Below are 18831 nucleotides of genomic sequence, written 5' to 3'. Positions count from 1 at the left end.
TCAGGTGAATTGGGTTGGGCCCCATGTGGAAAAACCCATTCTAAGTAATAATTGTATAGGACATCTCCATCATTATAACAGTTGTGATATCTGCAAAGGGTTGGATATTGCATCCATTGGTAGGGTACCTTGCAAGGTAGATTAGATTTAAATCAAATCAATTTATGGCACTATTTAAATCATTAGTAAGACTAGATTTAAATGTCAGTAAGACATGACTTAAATCATGGCATGCCTTACTCGTAAGTAGAGAAATGTAAATAAAATATTCCCAAACTGGGTCTTTTCTATGGTCTGCTGCCGGTACAGGTTTTCTCTTCCAGGGAAAGAATAATATGTTAACCCTTCAGCAGTACACAAAAAGATCCAAAGACTTGTGGTGTGTTCTGTTCAAAAGGGTTCACTTTCATTTTTACCACTTGCCCCTCCTTCCTCACACTTAGCTTCTTATGCAGATCTATTCCACTTCCAATAATCTTCATTCACTGAATTTTTTGAAACTTAGTACTTAAGAGGTAAGGGGTTGATTCTGTGTGCATAGATCTGCAAAGGAACAATGGGATTCGGGTCTTTTTCTCAAATCTATGTTTATTTTATAACATTGTTGCTGTGAAGAAGCATGTGATCTCTGCAGAGATAAATTCACAATTTTGAGAAGTGTAAAACCAAGCATCTGGGATAATATCTTTTAGACAGAAAAAAAATGCCCAATAATCTTACATAAACCTCTGGAAGAACATGGCGTTGTGAATTTAACGTAAAATTTACACTTTGCATGGATATACAGTCTCATGCTCCAAAATTAAAAATAATCCTTATTTCATGATGAATAATCTTTTGACTATAATGTGCCTTAAACAGAAAATTTTCTTTAGATAGATTTTTCCCAAAAAAGCATTTTATTAAAACATCCAATTTAAATTTAAAAATCCATTTTTTTATTTTTTTAAAGCAATGATTTTTATCCTCCCTGATGCCTTCTCTCTCTCTCTGCCCTGTGTAACATTTGACACACACTCTGCAGAATCCCAAGCAGTGGAAGTTGGGTCCCTGAGTGTGAGCAGGTAAAGGGATGAATGTACCCTCCCTAACCTGAACTGCAAGGATGTTTTACCTTTCTCCATAGAATGGATAATAATCATTCACATTTATGGGGGAAAAGAAAGGGAGTTTCCTGAGTGGAACACTGGGATAGAAGCCAAACCTGGTTCATGGCCCCAGCTATCAAGACTTTAGTGTGCTCCTGTCCAAATTGAAACTTGCCTGAAGATCTGCAGATAGGGCCCTATTGCACACACCCTCATTGTTCATAGTTACGGGATATTTTTATTGGTTGCCTGCCCAGTGGTCTCTTTAGAAAATTGGTAAGAAGTTGTCTCTTTTGAAAATTGATAAGAAGTTGTCGTTTCCATAGAGCTTTGACATCTCTATTTTAGTGGGTTGTGGAGTGTTGTTTGATGCTGTTACGTTTGAGTTACTATTTTTTTTGTAAGGGGTTATTTGTAATAATACTATACTGCTTAATAACTTCTTTTAAGACAGCATCACAGCTAGCATAGTATGTTCCGGAATGATTCTTTAAATAAATAAATACCTGTCCCTGGAAAACTTAAGAATATATCCAGATTCTCAATCATTATATTTCTAGATTGTCCACGTTTGGGTATACACCGTGCAGTGACTGATTTAATTTTACAAGGTTTTGCCACAGCAAGACTCTGGCTTATGCATTCTCTGCTACTCCTCTGGAACAGCTGCACTTTAAGAAGTTTTCACTCCTCTTTTAGATTAATTGCAGCTTAATATGTCATCTAATCCCAGAGAAACTGCCGGTAGTCTTCTTCACCATGAAATAAACCAACCTGAAATCTTAGTTTGGGAAGCTGACATATTTTCTCTAACTACTGTTAAGTTTAACTACAGTTTGGGATTCTAATGTAAGGCTAAATTGTTAATCTAAAATGGAAGTGGAGCCTTGTGATCTCCTTCTGAGTATGCTGGAGGAAGGGAGGGGACAGGACACCATGAGAGTCCAAGGTCATTGCTACTTGTTCCTGAAATGCTATATCATTGGGTATGAACTGGACCATTATTTACTCAGACAAGCCTTTCCCAATATATTGCCCTCCAGATGCTTTGCACTTCGGTTCCCATCAACTATAACTAGTGTTGGGAATGGTAAGGAAAGCTGGGAGTTGTAGTTTAAGACATCTGGAGGACACAAATTAGAAGACTCTCCAGAAAGATTTAAATGGCAATGAGATGGCTTCAACTACATCAATTTCTAGGAAGTGTATCTTGTGCCCAGATGAGGCTAATCTGATTTTCTAAAGCCCAATCAGTTGTGCTTCCATTCATAAAGAGCATGTGTGATGTCTCAGTTTAGATAATAAGGAAACACTCTTGGTGGCAGTCTACAAGGATTCATAGCTTGTGCTTCTTTCTCATGAGAACAAAGTAAGAAGTAGTGTTTCTAGTTATCAGCACTAGTCATGTTGTGCTTTATAACAAAAAGCACTGCACCAGGGTACAAATAACTGTTCTTCGTCGTGGCCTCTGTGCATCACACATATGGGTGCTGCGCCTGCGCAGTGCCTAGGCCGGAAGATTAAAAAGCTAACAGTTTTTCGTGGGAAAACTCCGCTCCCCTCCCCCTTCGTGGTATAAATAGAGCGGAGTGTCTGCCATTTTGTTCAGTCTTTGCGACCGCCGTTCGCTGTACCTCGTGCCTGTTAACGTCCTCGCTAAGATCTTGAGTCCCTACTGTTCCTTTTGCCTTTATCTCTTCTTTAACTAATTCTTACATTCCTAGTTTATATTCCAAGTTTGTATATCCCTCTCTTTTTCTTCTTCTCAAAAACAAACAAACAAACAAACAAACAAACCAAAAATATTATCTTACCCTCTTTCCTGTCATCTTTTCTTCTTTTTCCCCGATGGCGCAGCGAGTGGCCTTTCGCAAATGCACCGCATGCGGATCCAAAATGTCACCTGCAGATCCGCATGATCTATGCCTCCTCTGCCTCGGCGAGGGGCATAGAACCAACAAGTGCGGCCATTGCTTGGCCTTTACCAAGCAAGCGCGGAAGAACAGGGAGAACCGTCTCCGCAAGCTCCTCTGGGACCAGGCCTTGATGCAGTCGGACCAACTGCTCTTACGGCCTGGTTCCTCTTCAGCCGCACCGCCTCCTCCACGCTCCACCCCAACTGTGAGCGCTCCTCCGAAGTGTCCCACTTCCACCACTCCTCCTCAGCGTCCTTCGACTGAAGGCACTACTCCAGCGGAGACATCACCCCAAACACCGGGGCTCGGGTTCATCTGTTTTTTCGGTACCGTCCACTGCCACGGTACCGACCCCTTTGGGACTGGCCCTGCAACTTACTATGCAGGTAACACCGCCGGGATCCCCCAGGCCTCTCATTCGGCCTGAGAGCGTGCCGGCCCAACAAGTGGAGGAGCTGCTTCGGGAGTCTATCTCTGATGGCGAGATTAGAGACTCCCCACTGAGGGAACGGTCTCCGACTCCAATGCCCACGACTGAGCCACCTGTGGAGTCACCTTCGCCTCCAAGGCACTGCAGCTGCTCGTCCGAACACCAGGGTGACGACTGGAGGATGCACGGATGTGGTGCCTTCCCAGACTGGGGTGGCTATCAGTCTTATTCGTACTACTCTCAGGATCGTGCATCTCCATCAGCCCCGAGAGATTCGCCTTCGACAGCCAGGCATGTGAAGAGGGGACGTCCAACCTCCCAGAAACGTCGTCTTCGAGCGACCGTCCACTTTATTATCCGGATTCAGATGAATCCGAAGTTGACTCTACATCCCCCGATGTAGCAGTCGCCTCCCAAGGACCGGCATCACCCGATGAGCCACATGTCTCCTTTACGGAGCTCATGTCCCGCCTCGTCCGTTCACTAGAGATTGAGGCTAGTCAACAGCCGGGCCCATCCACAGATCGCTTCTATGATGTCGTGAGGGGAGAACAGTCCACGGCCATAGTCCTGCCACTTATTACCACACTTCGGCAGGCTATGGTCCAACCCTGGGATCAACCGGCCCAACCGCAAGCGACCTCCCGTCGGTATGAGGCCATGTACAGAGTTCCGGAGGACGACATTCCGTTCCTGATTCACCATCCACGCCCAAACTCTGTTGTCGTCGAATCCTCCCAGGGCAGGGAGTCCAGGGGACACACAGCCCCTCGCGACAAGGAAGAGAGGAAGATCGATATGCTCGCCTGCCGAGTCTATGCGGCCTCTGGACTCGGCATGCGCATATCGAACTATGAAGCAACACTGGCACATTACCAGTATTTTATTATGCAAAAACTGGATAACGTTGCTTCCTCCCTTCCAGCCGAGCTTGCCAGGGTATTCATCAAGGAAGCTATGCAGGTAGCAGTGCAGCAATTATCTACCGCACGACATCACGTAGATACCAATTCGAGAGCTCTCGTGAATGCCATCTCGCTGCGCCGACATGCATGGCTTCGTAATTGCAATTTCCCCGACGAGATGAAACAGAGGATCGAGGAAATGCCATTCAACAGTACTGGGTTATTCCATCAGAAAACCGACCGCAAGTTAAAAGCAATACACGAATTGCGTATGACCGCGCCCTGCATGGAGCTTCCTCAACAGAGGCGTAAGTGGCAAGGGCCTCGTTCCTCTTACCGTCCACAATTCCACCCTCGGCAACACTACCAACAAAGACAGCAACGGCGAAGACAACAGCCGCAGCAACATTTCCCCCAGGGCCGGTGGCGCTTCGACGCTGACAAACGTCCATGTTGACGGTCCGGGCAAACCATTCTCTCTCTCCCCACACCACCTTTCCCTCTCCCTTTTGGGGACCGGCTCCAGGGCCGACTCCCCATTTGGGAGTCCATTACATCTGATAGGTGGGTGTTGTCTATCATTCAGTTCGGATATAGGATAGAATTCGATGTCGTCCCTCCACCGTGTCCGATTCGAGTTACATCTTCTTCATTGGCACTGTGCGAAGAAGTCTCTCAGTTGATTCGCAAGGGCGCGATTCGACAACTATCCCGCTTGGAGGGATTGCACGGATTCTACTCCAGATACTTCAAGGTCCCAAAAAGAGACGGTGGTCTTCGTCCGATTTTGGACTTACGGAATCTTAACAAATACATCAAAACAAAAAAGTTTCGGATGGCCACTTTACAGAGTATTTTTCCGTTACTGAAGAGAGAGGATTGGTTCGCCTCCTTAGAGTTGAAGGATGCTTATTTTCATATTGCTATCCATCCTTCACATAGACGTTTCCTGCATTTCACTGTTGGGCTCAACTTGTTCGAATATGCTGTGCTACCCTTTGGCCTGGCCACCGCACCTCGAGTTTTTACGAAGTGTATGGCACCAGTATGTGCGCACTTACGGACAAGAGGAGTGCAAATATACCCATATTTAGACGACTGGCTAATTGTCTCCCAAACTAAACAAGGGCTTCTGTCTGCAATACACATGACCTACACCTTGCTCGATGATCTTGGACTATGTATTAACCACAAAAAATCATCCCTTATTCCCACGCAGGTCATTGACTTTATTGGGGCACGTCTCGACTGCACACGGGAAAGAGCTTTCCTCCCTCTGGACCGTCGCACTACCTTGCGTGCCCACATCCATCAAATCTGAACACTAGGAACAGTTCCAGCTATATCCATTCAGAGACTATTGGGGCACATGGCTGCTACAGTTTCCATTGTCCCGTATGCCAGACTACGGATGCAGACCATGCAGCTGTTTTTCAACACGTCGTTTTGCCCACAGCGAGATTCTCCCAACAAACTGATCCAAATTCTGTCTGTGATACTCAACACTCTAATTTGGTGGACCATTCCGAGCAACCTGTCTGTCGGTGTCCCGTTCCGAACACCTCATCCAACGAAGACCCTGTATACAGACGCGTCGCTACTGGAATGGGGCACAACATATGCGGACCTTCGGGTTCAGGGAACTTGGAACGGACGGGAAGCAAGGAAGCACATCAACGTCCTCGAACTACAGGCAATTTTCAACGCCCTAAGGGCTTTCGAGACTGTCCTATGCCAACAAGTTGTCCAGATTGCATCAGACAACATACCAGCTGTCTTCTACATCAACAAACAGGGCGGCACAAAATTGCCACCTTTCGCACGTCTCTCGATGGCCATTTGGGACTGGTGCATACCGAGGGACATTATGCTTCTAGCAGTCCACCTTGCAGGGACCGACAACACCGAAGCAGACATGTTGAGCAGACACATGTCAACAACGCATGAATGGGAGATGGACAGACAAATATGCCATGACCTCTTCCATCTGTCGGGCTATCTAGACTTGGACTTGTTTGCCACTTGCAACAACAGAGTGTGTGCCCTATATTGTTCCAGGGCAGGCATAGGATCGGGATCGATGGGAGATGCCCTTATGATCCCCTGGGACAACATAGCCTTTTATGCGTTTCCCCCAATTCCACTTCTAACGAAAGTGATAGCGAAGGTATCTCAAGAGAATGCCACAGGAATAATAATAACTCCATGGTGGCTGAGACAACCGTGGTTCGCCACCCTTCTTCATCTATCCAAAGGGACGTTTCTTTGCCTCCCGTCTATTCCTCAGCTATTAACGCAGCAAAACGGAGCGATCCGACATCCGGATCTGACTGCCTTGAGGTTGACAGCATGGCAGATCACTTGAGTCATTCTGCTGCGTCGGTACTGACGACATCCGAACCTCTACCGGAATGTATTCACTCCACTGTACCGACGGCCCCTAGGTCAGTTTCGACGACAACTGCTTCGCTACTGGTGACTGTTGACCAGGAAATTCAGGCGATTCTCACATCTGCTCTAAGACAGTCCACTCGTCGCTCTTATGCGGCTAAATGGAAGAGATTTTCCTCCTTTGCAGAACGCCATTCTTTTTCTCCTGGAATGGCCTCAATTGACAATATTTTACAATTTCTCCTGGAACTCTATCATTTGGGACTGAAACCGTCATCCATTAAAGTTTATGTAGCCGCTATTTCACACTATTGTGGTGCGCTTCAAGGGATTTCAGTTTTCTCTCAACCTCTACTTCGATGTTTCCTTCAGGGGTTACAGAACCTACACCCTTCTATTCGCCCGCCTATGCCAACCTGAAGCCTTTCAGTCATACTCCAAGCACTTACCAAATCTCAGTTTGAGCCACTGGCGACTGTCGACCTACGCCTGGTGTCCTGGAAAACAGCTTTCCTCATAGCGGTGACATCAGCTCGGAGAGAAGCGAACTTTCTGCTCTCCGCATAGACCCTCCATATCTTAATTTCCATAAGGAAAAGGTCATTCTTCGTATGGATTCTTCCTTTCTTCCTAAAGTGGCTACACCATTCCACTTGAGTCAAGATATCGTTCTGCCAGCCTTCTTTCCAGCGCCGTCAAATCCAATAGAGCGGGCTCTACATACCCTTGATGTTCGCCGCTGCATGGCTTTCTATCGCTCCCGTACGGAATCCCTCCATTGTACGAACAGACTCTTTGTTAAGTACTCCAAACATGACAAAGGACTTCCAGTCACACCTCAAAGGCTGTTGCACTGGATCACCCAGACTATTGTCCTGGCCTATCAACTATCAAAAATAGACTTACCTGTTACCCCCAGGGGTCACTCCACACGAGCTGTTGTGACTTCGTCAGCCTTTGCCGCTGGGGTCCCGCTCCAAGATATCTGTAAAGCTGCAACGTGGTCAGGGCCATGCACTTTCACCAAGCACTATCGGCTTGATGTGCGCGCCAGGCAGGACTGCTCTTTCAGCAGGGCTGTTCTTTCGTCCGTTCTTTGCTGACGACACCTCCCTCCTCCGAGTTGGGTAAGCTTGCTAATCACCCATATGTGTGATGCACAGAGGCCACGACGAAGAAAGGCAGGTTGCTTACCTGTAACTGATGTTCTTCGAGTGGTCATCTGTGCAGTCACACAACCCACCCACCGGCCCCACTTGGTGTCCATCATTACATACTGCCTCGGTACCACGCTGTAATTTGCATCAGTACCAATGGTATATGCCGGTGAGTGGATATTGTTCTCGGTACTGTACTATACTTTGCATCGGTACCGTTGGAGCTCAATGCCGTTTGCAACTAATTTTATTCTTAACCTGTAGAGGGCGAACGTTCGGTCTTCAAGACTGAACAAAATGGCGGACACTCTGCTCTATTTATACCATGAAGGGGGAGGGGAGTGGAGTTTTCCCGCCAAAAACCATTAGCTTTTTAATCTTCCGGCCTAGGCACTGTGCAGGCACAGCACCCATATGTGTGACTGCACAGATGGCCACTCGAAGAACATCAGTTGCAGGTAAGCAACCTGCCTTTACAAAAAGGTGTGCTGGAATTAAGCACTCATTTCTTTTTAGCTCAGTACCCAGTTGTGGCATGATGGAATAAAAATTGTATTCCCTTTTCTATTGGGTTTTGTGATTTAAGTCAGGCTGGTTGAACAAAGAAATATACTGTGAGGCAGGCTGTTGCATCTGCCAATAGTGTCATTGCCTGAGAACATCTGGATGTTGGGATGGCCCTGTCTTCTGGGACTTTTCTCAAATGCTCCAAAATGTGTAACACTACAAGAAAGGGAAACAATAGTTTGAATTGTGGGATAATTTTAAACTGCGTTTGCCTGGTTCAGTGGAAGTAGGAGAATGAATAGAGCGATCTGGCACAACAAAGAAAATGTGCGACTTTCCAAATATTTCAATACATTCTTGCTATCTAGTCAAAGCTTCAGTTCCTTTATGAGAAAGTCAGAAAATTCACAGGCTTAGCCTCTCTCATTATCTTGGTGTGTTGGGGGAAGATTTGCCACATAATTTTTGGCGTGCTGAAAAGCTCTTAAAGGGCAAAAGAGTATAGCTAACCTATTTAGTCATGGGTTTTAAAACCTAGTGATTGTTTTTAATAGTAATATGCTCATACACATTGAGAGAGGTCACACAAATTCTTTGTGTGTATGTGTGGACAAGCCTTCATCCCCCGTTCCCTCTTTACGATAAAGTAGAGCTATTCTGTTCATTTGTTTTCCAGAGTTTACCACTGGTAACAGTCACTGAGACAATTTTGTAAACTTTATTGATAATATCTATTCAAGTTCATCATAGCATTTTCAAGTTTATAGATTTCCCTGCATTTTGCAATGGTATCAGAAGGCAGATTTTAATACTGAGGAATGGTGCCATTTTTGTGCACAATGCTATTTCAAATATACTGTAGCTGAAAATTGATAGAGTTTATGACATACTTACTTTACAGAGTTCCTTTTGTAGGTTAAATGCACAGCAGTGACTTTTCTATCTGTTATACAGAGGAGCCAATATACTGTTACACACCACACAACTTCACCCGTGACCAAGCCTTGTATGCCAGAGGATATTGTTGGACAGAACTAAGGGATGCCTTGCCAGGAGTAAATGCCAGCCACTGGCCCTCCTTGTTTGAGCATAAGTTCCTTCCATATGCCCTGCTGGCTTTTGCTGGCATTATGTACATTCCAGCACTTGGCTGGGAATTCCTGGCCTCCACCAGACTGACTTCTGAACTTAACTTTTTGCTCCAGGAGATAGATAACTGCTACCACCGAGCAGCTGAAGGCCGTGCGCCAAAAATTGAAAAACAAATCCAGTCCAAAGGCCCTGGGATTACTGAACGAGAGAAAAGAGAAATCATTGAGAATGCTGAGAAAGAAAAGAGCCCAGAGCAAAATTTGTTTGAAAAATACCTGGAACGGAGAGGGCGCAGTAATTTCTTAGCCAAACTTTATCTTGCACGACATCTATTCATCATCTTTTTAAGCATCATCCCAGTCACATACTTGTCTACCTATTATGCTACGCAGAAACAGAATGAGTTTACGTGTGCTCTTGGAGAACCTCCTGATAAAACGAGCAATTCTAAGTTGCTAATCCGTGTGAACTGCAAACTGCCTTCGGTTCAACTGCAGCGCATAATCGCTGCGGTAGACATTGTCCTTCTTTGCTTCATGAACTTGATTATTCTCATCAATTTAATTCACCTGTTTATATTCCGCAAATCCAACTTCATATTTGACAAGCTGAACAAGGTCGGCATAAAGACTAAAAAGCAGTGGCAAAAGTCACAGTTCTGTGACATCAATATCTTGGCCATGTTTTGCAATGAAAATCGGGACCACATCAAGTCACTGAACCGCTTGGATTTCATTACCAATGAAAGTGATCTCATGTACGACAATGTGGTGCGCCAGCTACTTGCGGCACTAGCCCAGTCTAATCATGATGTCACTCCAACTGTTCGTGATTCTGGAATACAAACCATAGACCCCAGTATTGACCCTGCAGATATGGACTCTAATGAGCCACTGATCATTAAGCGACCTCGAAAAAAAATGAAATGGATCCCAAGTAGTAATCCACTTCCTCAGCCATTCAAAGAGCCGTTGGCTATTATGAAGATTGAAAATAACAAGCCTGAAAAGCCAAAACCGGTGCGTCGGAAAACAGCAACGGATAGCCTGATTGCCCCTTTGCTCGAGTGCAACTCAAAAACCTCCCAGTCATCTTCATCTCACAAAAATGAATCTAGCACCCTGTCCAGCACAGGAGGTGAGAAGAAGCATACACGCCACTTTTCTTTAGATGTTCATCCATATATACTTAGCAGTAAGAAACCCAAGCCAGAGATTCAACCGATTACCTCTATGGCAACGTCCAAAAGCCAAGAAAGTGGATTTTTAAGCCAAGAAGAAAAAGTCATAGTGCACGTCACTTCTTCTCTCAAAGGTACAGTGATAATTTAGCTATTCACCTTATTGTACTTAAGTCAAATACAGTTTGTTTGTTTTTTAACTTACAAAATGGCCACTTCTGTAGAAAATTTCCCCAGAAACACTCAGATACCACTGGGTCATGGTTGCTTTTTTCCATATGGTTGTAATCTCACACCATAGCAGTAGTTTATCTATAGAAAATGATGCAGGTCAGACTGATGTTTATCTAATATAAGCAATTGGAGGAAGTCTTTTCTCCACATATAAATTTGAGTTCTGGCTATGCTCTTAGTGACAATAATGCTACATAATGTGTTGACTACTTTGGTGTTTGACTGTTTCCATGCTGATTATGATAGCATGCTTTTGCATTTAGCAAAAATTGAAAGTGTTTTGTTTCAGAATGTAAAGTCCAGTTTTTATGCACTCCAAGGCAGATTTTTTTTAAGGTCATGAAAATCATAAGCAGAATGAATGGGTAAAAAGAAACTTTAAAGCAATAATCCAGCTTAAGGAGACCTAATATATCTTAAGGCAGACCTGATATCCTAAAAAGCTATTAAAACCTAGAAAAACAGAGTATTGCTTTCCTGCCACCTAAACAGATAATAATGAAAGCACCAGATGAACATTTAGGGAAGAAGTGTCACAGTGAGGGTGCTACCAAAAGGCAAGGTGGTAGACTTCTCCAAGAATCTGTCCATTCCCATTTTTAGCCATCCAAATTGGTGGCATCACTGCATCTCATGGAAGTGAATTCCATGGTTTAACTTTGTGCTGTGTGAGGAAGTACTTCCTCTTATCTGTCGAAGGATGACCCCATTAGGTTCTAGTACCAAGAGAGAGGGGGCAAAGTACATCTATCCTCAGTTTCTCTGAGCCATGTACAGTTCTTTGCAGCTGTCAAGTCTTTTTCAAAAGAGCTACTTCGAAAGATGGGAGTATGTCGGAAAGAGCCTCCAGTGAAGATCTTAATTGATACTTGTGGAAGAGTATGGTTATCAGGCATTGAATATCTTGTCATCCTTTTTCTGGATGCCTCAGACAATCCTTTGCATGTATCTGTGGGATACCATTTGTGTTCCTGTTATTTTGATAATGAAACAATACTCTCAGCACCAGAGGCTGGAATATCTTTCCAGGCATGTTCTGCTTCTTGGCCTGCTGCAGGTCTCTCGGGACCTGTTCATGCATTAGCTTCTTAATGAGGCATCACATTTATTTCCAGGCTTCCAAGAGCCTCTACAAGGTGCTGACAGCAAGAGCGCTGCTATCATCATGCACTCACCCTCATAGCTGCTTTTTCTTACAACGGTCTGTCACCGTTCCTGTTGTTTTCCTTCTTTGTTCTCTCTCCGATCCCAGCTGGCGGTTCTTGCATTCTCTCCAAATTGTCATCAAGAGCAAACTATGCTGGAAAGAACAAAGAAGTAAAATAACCAGAGTATTGATTTACTTGTTACCTCTAGTAAGAAAAGAAGTGAGCCAAGAAATGAAGGTGGATGCGTATTGCTTGCTTGCCTTACCTAGAACATGAGAAGCTGCCTGACAGGGTTCCGTGTAGACAGACTGAGTTCTGTCTAGCCCAGCATTGTCAATACAGGCTGACAGCAGCTCTCCAGGGTTTCAGATGGATGTATTTCCAGCCTGCCTTGACATTTTGGAGATTGAAACTGTGAACTTCTGCATGCAAAGCATGTGTTTTTCCACTGAGCTACAGCCGCTTCTCAGTTGATGGTTAAAGAGGCTTTCAAGCCATAGGTACTTGTAGTGGCTGCTGAAACTAATAGTCTCTACTGCACTGGCATGGTGGCTGTAGGACACTGATGCACTAATCCCTTTCACAGGGAGGCATGGCTGTGAAAAAATAATGCAGTAGCTAGCTCAGAGAGGCATGGATGCAGGAAGATACGGCACCCTCCCGTTACATAGCTGGGGCAGAATGTGCATCCATGGACAATGTTGCAGCTCCTCACAACTGCTTTCACAGAGAGGGGGCTATAGAAGGCAACCACCAGAACAGAGCCTCTACCAATCCGAGAAGTTGGCAAAGTAGTTAATGACGTATTATGTATTCTGCTTCTGTTTCAGGTTCTTCCCTTCCTGGAAAAGATACCCTTTACTCGCATGCCACGTGCAGGACTGTGTCTGCCACTGGGGCTTTTCTCACCTGTAATCACAACCATATAGCAACTTCTGGCCCCGCAGCAAATGTCACCCTGCCACAGGTCAGCAAGGCAGAGCCAGTATCTGCCCTGAACTGTAACCCTGCACATCCTCTTCTGCACATCAATACACTGTATGAAGACCATGAAGAAGAGGTGTCAGAGCTTATAGAGGATTCTTTAGATAATAGGATTAACTCGCCAACAGAAACTGGAGATATAATCTCCATGCCTTCCACAAAGCAAATCATGTTGGCGACTTTCGATGAACCATTAGCAATAGTGAACTCTGTAGAATATTGAGGATCCAGAGCTGATGCTGATCAAAGCTCAAATCTGAGGGCCCACCTCCCAGCACCACTGTAGTGTGATCCATGCTGCCCCTCAAATAGCCACCCACTGCATGAGCATGGAGTGCTGAAACGCAGACCATAAGTTTCACTGATACTCCAAATCGGTTGTTCAGGGTAGTGTCATCACTTCTGACAATAGCTTGCAAAATAGGATAACAACAATAATAGTAATAATAATAACGCCAACCAAATTATTCTCTGCTTGGAACACCAAGAAAAAAAGCACAAAGACGTTAGCTGTAGCTTCATGAATTCAGTGTGGATTACTACAACTGTCCAGATATTTAAAGTGCTCGAGCGCATGTCACACCGTGTTTCCAAAACAAAGCACTTATAGTCATGGTACCCCAACTCACTCTGTAAAGTAATGAAGCACATAAACATGTATGATACTTAGTTCTTCCATTTTGAAAGGCAGAAGTAAAATCGTGTTTTGTCTCTAAGGTTAAAAGAAGTTTTTTAATGACACGGTTGGATGCAAGCTTATTTGGGTTCATGGGTATCGGGCTGGCCAATGACTTAAGGGCCAGTTGGGCTCACACCAGCATCAGTGTGAAGAGAACTGAAACCTGTCGGCTTGCTGCACTTGCGAACGAGGAGATCAAGAGCTATGCCCTGCCCTTTAATATGTTTATATGCGCTGTGAGAGATGATGAAAATGAAGAGTTTATTTTTTTAATGTCTATTTTATTGTGAATGAGCGAGTTTGTTGATTGGGATGCTATCTTTTAGCAGATTGATAGAAGAAAGGTTGTCCTTTACATACTTATTTTTGTCAAAAGGGCAATGTTTGCAAACCAGGTTAGACGTTTTCTAAGATGCTTCACTGATGTGAAGAATATTCCAGTGCTGCTATTAAAAAGAATAAAAATCCAATAAGAGCTAATTGCTCCATTGATGGAGCGTTCAGAAGATTGTTACTTTTAAGTCTTTTTAAGGACTTCTCTATGCCACAGCTTACCACAGGCCAAGCAAATGCAGTGTCAACTCATCCAGCTCATAATGTTTTTCTGTCTGAACATTTTGTCCCTGAACTGCTGAGGAAGAAGAGCCAATTCAAATGTGTAGAGGCTTTCTCAGAAGACATTTTTCTGAAAAAACATTACCATTTCTCTTTTTCTCACTCTCCTCCCCTCCCTGCAAAAAAGCCACTTGGAATAATTTTCCTTGAAGAATCTTCACCATTTATTGACTTACTTATTATTTGGTCATGGCTGCCACCATTGCTTGAAAATATTTCTAGCAAACCATGCAATTCCCACGGGGGCTGGTGTCCCCCATCTACACCTAGCAGCTTAGCATCCCTCAAAATTAGCTTGTTTATTCTTGCCAGATCTGCTTTCCCTTTAGAGTTCTTCGTGAGGAAACGTGCAATTAATGCAGAAGAGAATGTAAAAGAGAAAAAAGCTCCTGGAATGTGTAACATGATAAAAAAAATCAATGGACTCTGAAGCAGCACTAGTTTTGGCTTGGAGAAGAAGTAAACACCTCTGTTTTTCTGAAGACTATCATAGATAGAAAGTAGTTTCTGTACAGGGATGCCTTCTAATAGGGTGAAATGTTAACAGTCCAAGGTAACAGGGAAAAGGATGAGTGAGGGCAAAAGCACAAACCAGCTGTACTTTTTGAATGTTCACGGAGACATTTGCTGCTCTTTAAAGAGGTGCTCCTGGAAGCATGCAAATACAGATCTTTGTAGTATATTGGATTCCATGGAAATATCCAGTGGGGTGCTTAAGCCCCTGCTGACTCTTTTGCATTTCACTAATTCCCATCAGCGGCTGGCAGCCTCCACTTGCAGAACAGAGATTTAGCACTTCTGGAGGCAGCTGAAAATGAGCAATAATACTTCTTTCTGGAATGGGGCGTAGAGGAGCTATGTTGATCTATTTCTGCTCATTTCAGGGCTTTCTCTGAGAAGTGTAAAATCTGTGTTGGACAAGCAGTGGAGTGCCACTCGCATGATACAACAGAAGCTGTGAGGCACAAGAGAACGGGCAGGGATATAAGGACCCCTTCAGATACTGCTTCCCCTTTCAAAGCACTTTTATTCAGTGTGGATGCTGCAGGTCAGGAAACGGATTTCATGTTAAACCTGTTTCCCTTCAACATTCACCTCCAATAAATGAGTAGTGTGAAAAGGCCTGATGTAGCAGGACATTTAATGCCTTGAATGCCTTTAAATGCCATTGGAGCTTCCCTGAAATCCAATACAGCATATATTTAAGACTAAAACAATAGGCATGTAAGCACCCCCTATGCCACACGTTAATAAACTTTCAGTATGTCACAACATTTTCATACAATAGTCCCCTTGCTTGGCCAAAAGTGCATCCTCATGGCCCATTTCTTCCTACAACCTGGATGTACAAGTTCCTCAGAAATACATCTAGTGTAGTTTTCAAAAGGCACACTGAAAATGTAGCACACAATAACTATTCCTGACAAATTTCCAGTGAAAGATGCCTTTCGTTTTAATTAAAGCAACATTAAAGAAAAAAAAATCAAGGATTTCTCTAGAGTTGAGACAAAGTTTCTGTATAATGGTAGAGAAATAATGCTGCACAAATTTATGGGTCTACATTCTTGAGTGTTTTTAATTTATTTTACCTCAGACATAAATATGATACCAGTATTTATTGAAAATAGCACTGAACACAAATAAATATTCTCAATACTACTCTTGTTTACTGTTTTGTGATTCAGATGTCATCTTTCATTATAAAAGCATTTCTTATGGAAATCAGTATTATGATTTATCTAAGCTGTCTAATACTGGGCTGGTCACCATACAAATTAATAACAAAAAGAAATTCCTTTCCAGTGGCTTACAGTCTTACAAACTGAATAAAAGCTGATCCAGAGTAGAGTGCATCCACATCACCCACACAGCCTTATTCCAAGTAAAAAGAGGTAGCCTTAAGCTTTACACAAACGCTGACCAATCCAGCACTTCACAAATCCAGCTTATGTTGAAAAAGAGAAGTTTTTTCCAGATTCCAAGCCAGAGAAAGAATGTCAACATGTACCCAAAATACAGTGAGTCTACTTCTCCAATGATTCATCACTAACATTTTACTCCTACAAATTTTAAAATAATTGCAATGTGATCATTTTCACACACACACCTTGCACCTTCATCCTTTATTTATTTATTTAGAATATTTTTATCCCATCCTATACCATCCAATTGTCTCAGGATGGCTTACACAATCCTTGCATTCCGTATGGTGAATGGATCTTAGAGACACATGAAGAAAAGCTTGCTCGCTCACCTTTTTCATTGGGCACATCCCAAGAAGGAAATGGACTGAAAGGGTCTCAGCTCTCTTAGACTCAGCTGGGAACCATGTACGCAAAGTGAAACCATCTTCAGCAATTATTTCTTGTGCTACTATGTGAAGATCTTCCCAAAGACCTAAAGTGCGACTAGCAGTTGTGTTACAAAGATAAGATTATAGAGGGTGGTCTTTACATTTGTTAGCACTAGAGTATAACAAGAGTGAACCACAACGAAATGTTCTGCTTAAGCTTGAAACTGAAGCCTGTTTGGGGCCCTAAAAGGAAGGGCTGACTTTTCAGGAGTTGTGAGAAGAAAAAAACCTTGGCTCTGTATACATAAGGCACTATACAGGTATATTTTGTCCCAGAAGCTGATATTAGCCAGAGTAACCAGGAAGTAATGTAAAGATCTACCTCCAAATGTAATGTTTAATCTGTAAAGTCTGGTTATTCTGTGCTTTCGCACTGAGTAGATACTCTACTCCCAGTTTGATGCTTTCGTTTCTCAGACCTTCACAAGCAAGAGAAGTCAGGAATGGGATACACTTTAGTTGAGATTTACATTAGTGATTGGAGATTTAAAAAAAACACCCTCACAAGATGGGACTGCTGGTTTCATCCTTTGTAGGTCCCTTCTTCATCAGAGGGTTAGGTAAGTTGCAAAGGCAGCTGACAGCCTCTCTAACTTGTGTCATATCTTATCTAGCAGCTGTGATATATAAAACTCTTGCCCCATGATCTCTAAAAGAAGAGAGGTCACCAGATGTCTAATGGGAAAGGAAACAAGGCAGATATCTAGCCATAGTTATGTCTGCCCCCCCCCTTTTTTTTTTTTTTTTGCTTTAGTGGATCTCTGTCCTGAAACCCCATGAGAAAGACAGACACTTTATTATTTATTTATTAAAACATTTTTATGCCGCCCCATTCGCCGAAGCCTCAGGGCGGCTTACATCACTAAGTTAAAATAATTATAATATAAATTAAAAATATAAATATTAAATTAAAAATACAACAATACAGTATAAAATAAGCTGCCCTGGCCAGATAAAATCCAATAATATTAACAGTTAAAATGCCGCTTGAATAAAAAGGTCTTCGCCTGGCGCCAAAAAACGACGGTGCCAGGCGGACCTCTCTGGGGAGCGCGTTCCATAACTTAGGCGCCACCGCAGAGAAAGCCCTCCTCCGAGTACCCACCCTCCTAATTTCTTTCACGGAGGGTTCCCGGAGAAGGGCCTCCCCCGCCAATCTCAAGGGGCGGCTGGGCATATATGGATGCAAGCGCTCCTTCAGGTAACCAGGACCCAAGCCATTAGGGCTTTATAGGTCATCACCAACACCTTGAATTGGGCCCAGACTTCAATGGGAAGCCAGTGAAGCTGATGGAGAACTGGAGTCATGTGAACACAACGCCCAGTCCCCGTCAGCAGCCTGGCAGCTCTATTTTGAATCAATTGAAGTATCCGGACCGTCTTCAAGGGTAGCCCAATGTAGAGTGCGTTACAGAAGTCGAGACAGGAAGTCACCAATGCATGTGACTCTGGGGAGCGCATTCCATAGATTGGGCGCCACCACAATCTGCGCCCTGGACTCTGCGTCCCGGACTCCACCACCTGACTGCCGCCACGCCCTGCACGTGTGAGAGGCGTGGCCCTGAAAAGCGCCGGCAGCAGCCGGGGGAAAAGCGCCGGCAGAAGAGGCACCTGCGCACACAACACCTGCGCGCACGGCAGCGGCAGCGAACGCCCGCGCCCCGGACTCCACCACCTGACTGCTGCCACGCCCTGCACATGTGAGAGGCGTGGCCGGGCACGGTGAGCGTCGGAGGAAGCCCCGCACCCTGAAAAGTGCCGGCGGCGGCCGGGGCCGGCGGCCTCGGGCCGGCAGCCAAAGGGTGTTGGCCAAAGGGCGGGGTCGCCGCCGTTTGGGCACCGTTCGGGGGCCGAGCGGGGGGCTGGGCTGGCCAGGGGGCTTTGTTTGGCTGCGTGATATTTAGCCTTCCTGCTATGCTGCATGTCATTGTAAGTTTTTAACTGTTTTTATAATTTTATGGTATTTTAAGTTGTTTTATGGAGTCGTCCCTGGCCATGTTGCCGCTTGCGCTTTCTGGGGAGCGCATGGGTGCTGCCATTGGGGTGGTCACGGGCAATGGACGTTACAGCGGTGGGAGCTTAACGTGTCCGCATAGAAGAAGGAGGGACAGATGGTTGACACCTGTCCCTCCTTCTGGTTTTGCCCCCAGCC

The 18831-nt window shown here is 44.4% G+C and overlaps 1 protein-coding gene across 1 annotated transcript in view; it reads left to right on the top strand.

Annotated features, from left to right (window-relative positions):
• The window catches only part of PANX2 (pannexin 2), a 31300-nt gene extending 18045 nt beyond the window's left edge, over window positions 1–13255 (top strand). The window contains exons 2-3 of the mRNA XM_044423488.1: window positions 9349–10800; window positions 12879–13255. Of these exons, the coding sequence (XP_044279423.1) occupies window positions 9349–10800; window positions 12879–13255 (1829 nt within the window). The remainder of the gene's footprint in view (window positions 1–9348; window positions 10801–12878) is intronic.
• Window positions 13256–18831: the final 5576 nt, after the last annotated feature.

The sequence above is a fragment of the Varanus komodoensis genome, unplaced genomic scaffold (genome assembly GCF_004798865.1).
Source record: "Varanus komodoensis strain SLA01 unplaced genomic scaffold, ASM479886v1 scaffold13_3, whole genome shotgun sequence".
Classification (NCBI taxonomy): domain Eukaryota; kingdom Metazoa; phylum Chordata; class Lepidosauria; order Squamata; family Varanidae; genus Varanus; species Varanus komodoensis.
This window is presented reverse-complemented; position numbering and strand designations above follow the sequence as displayed.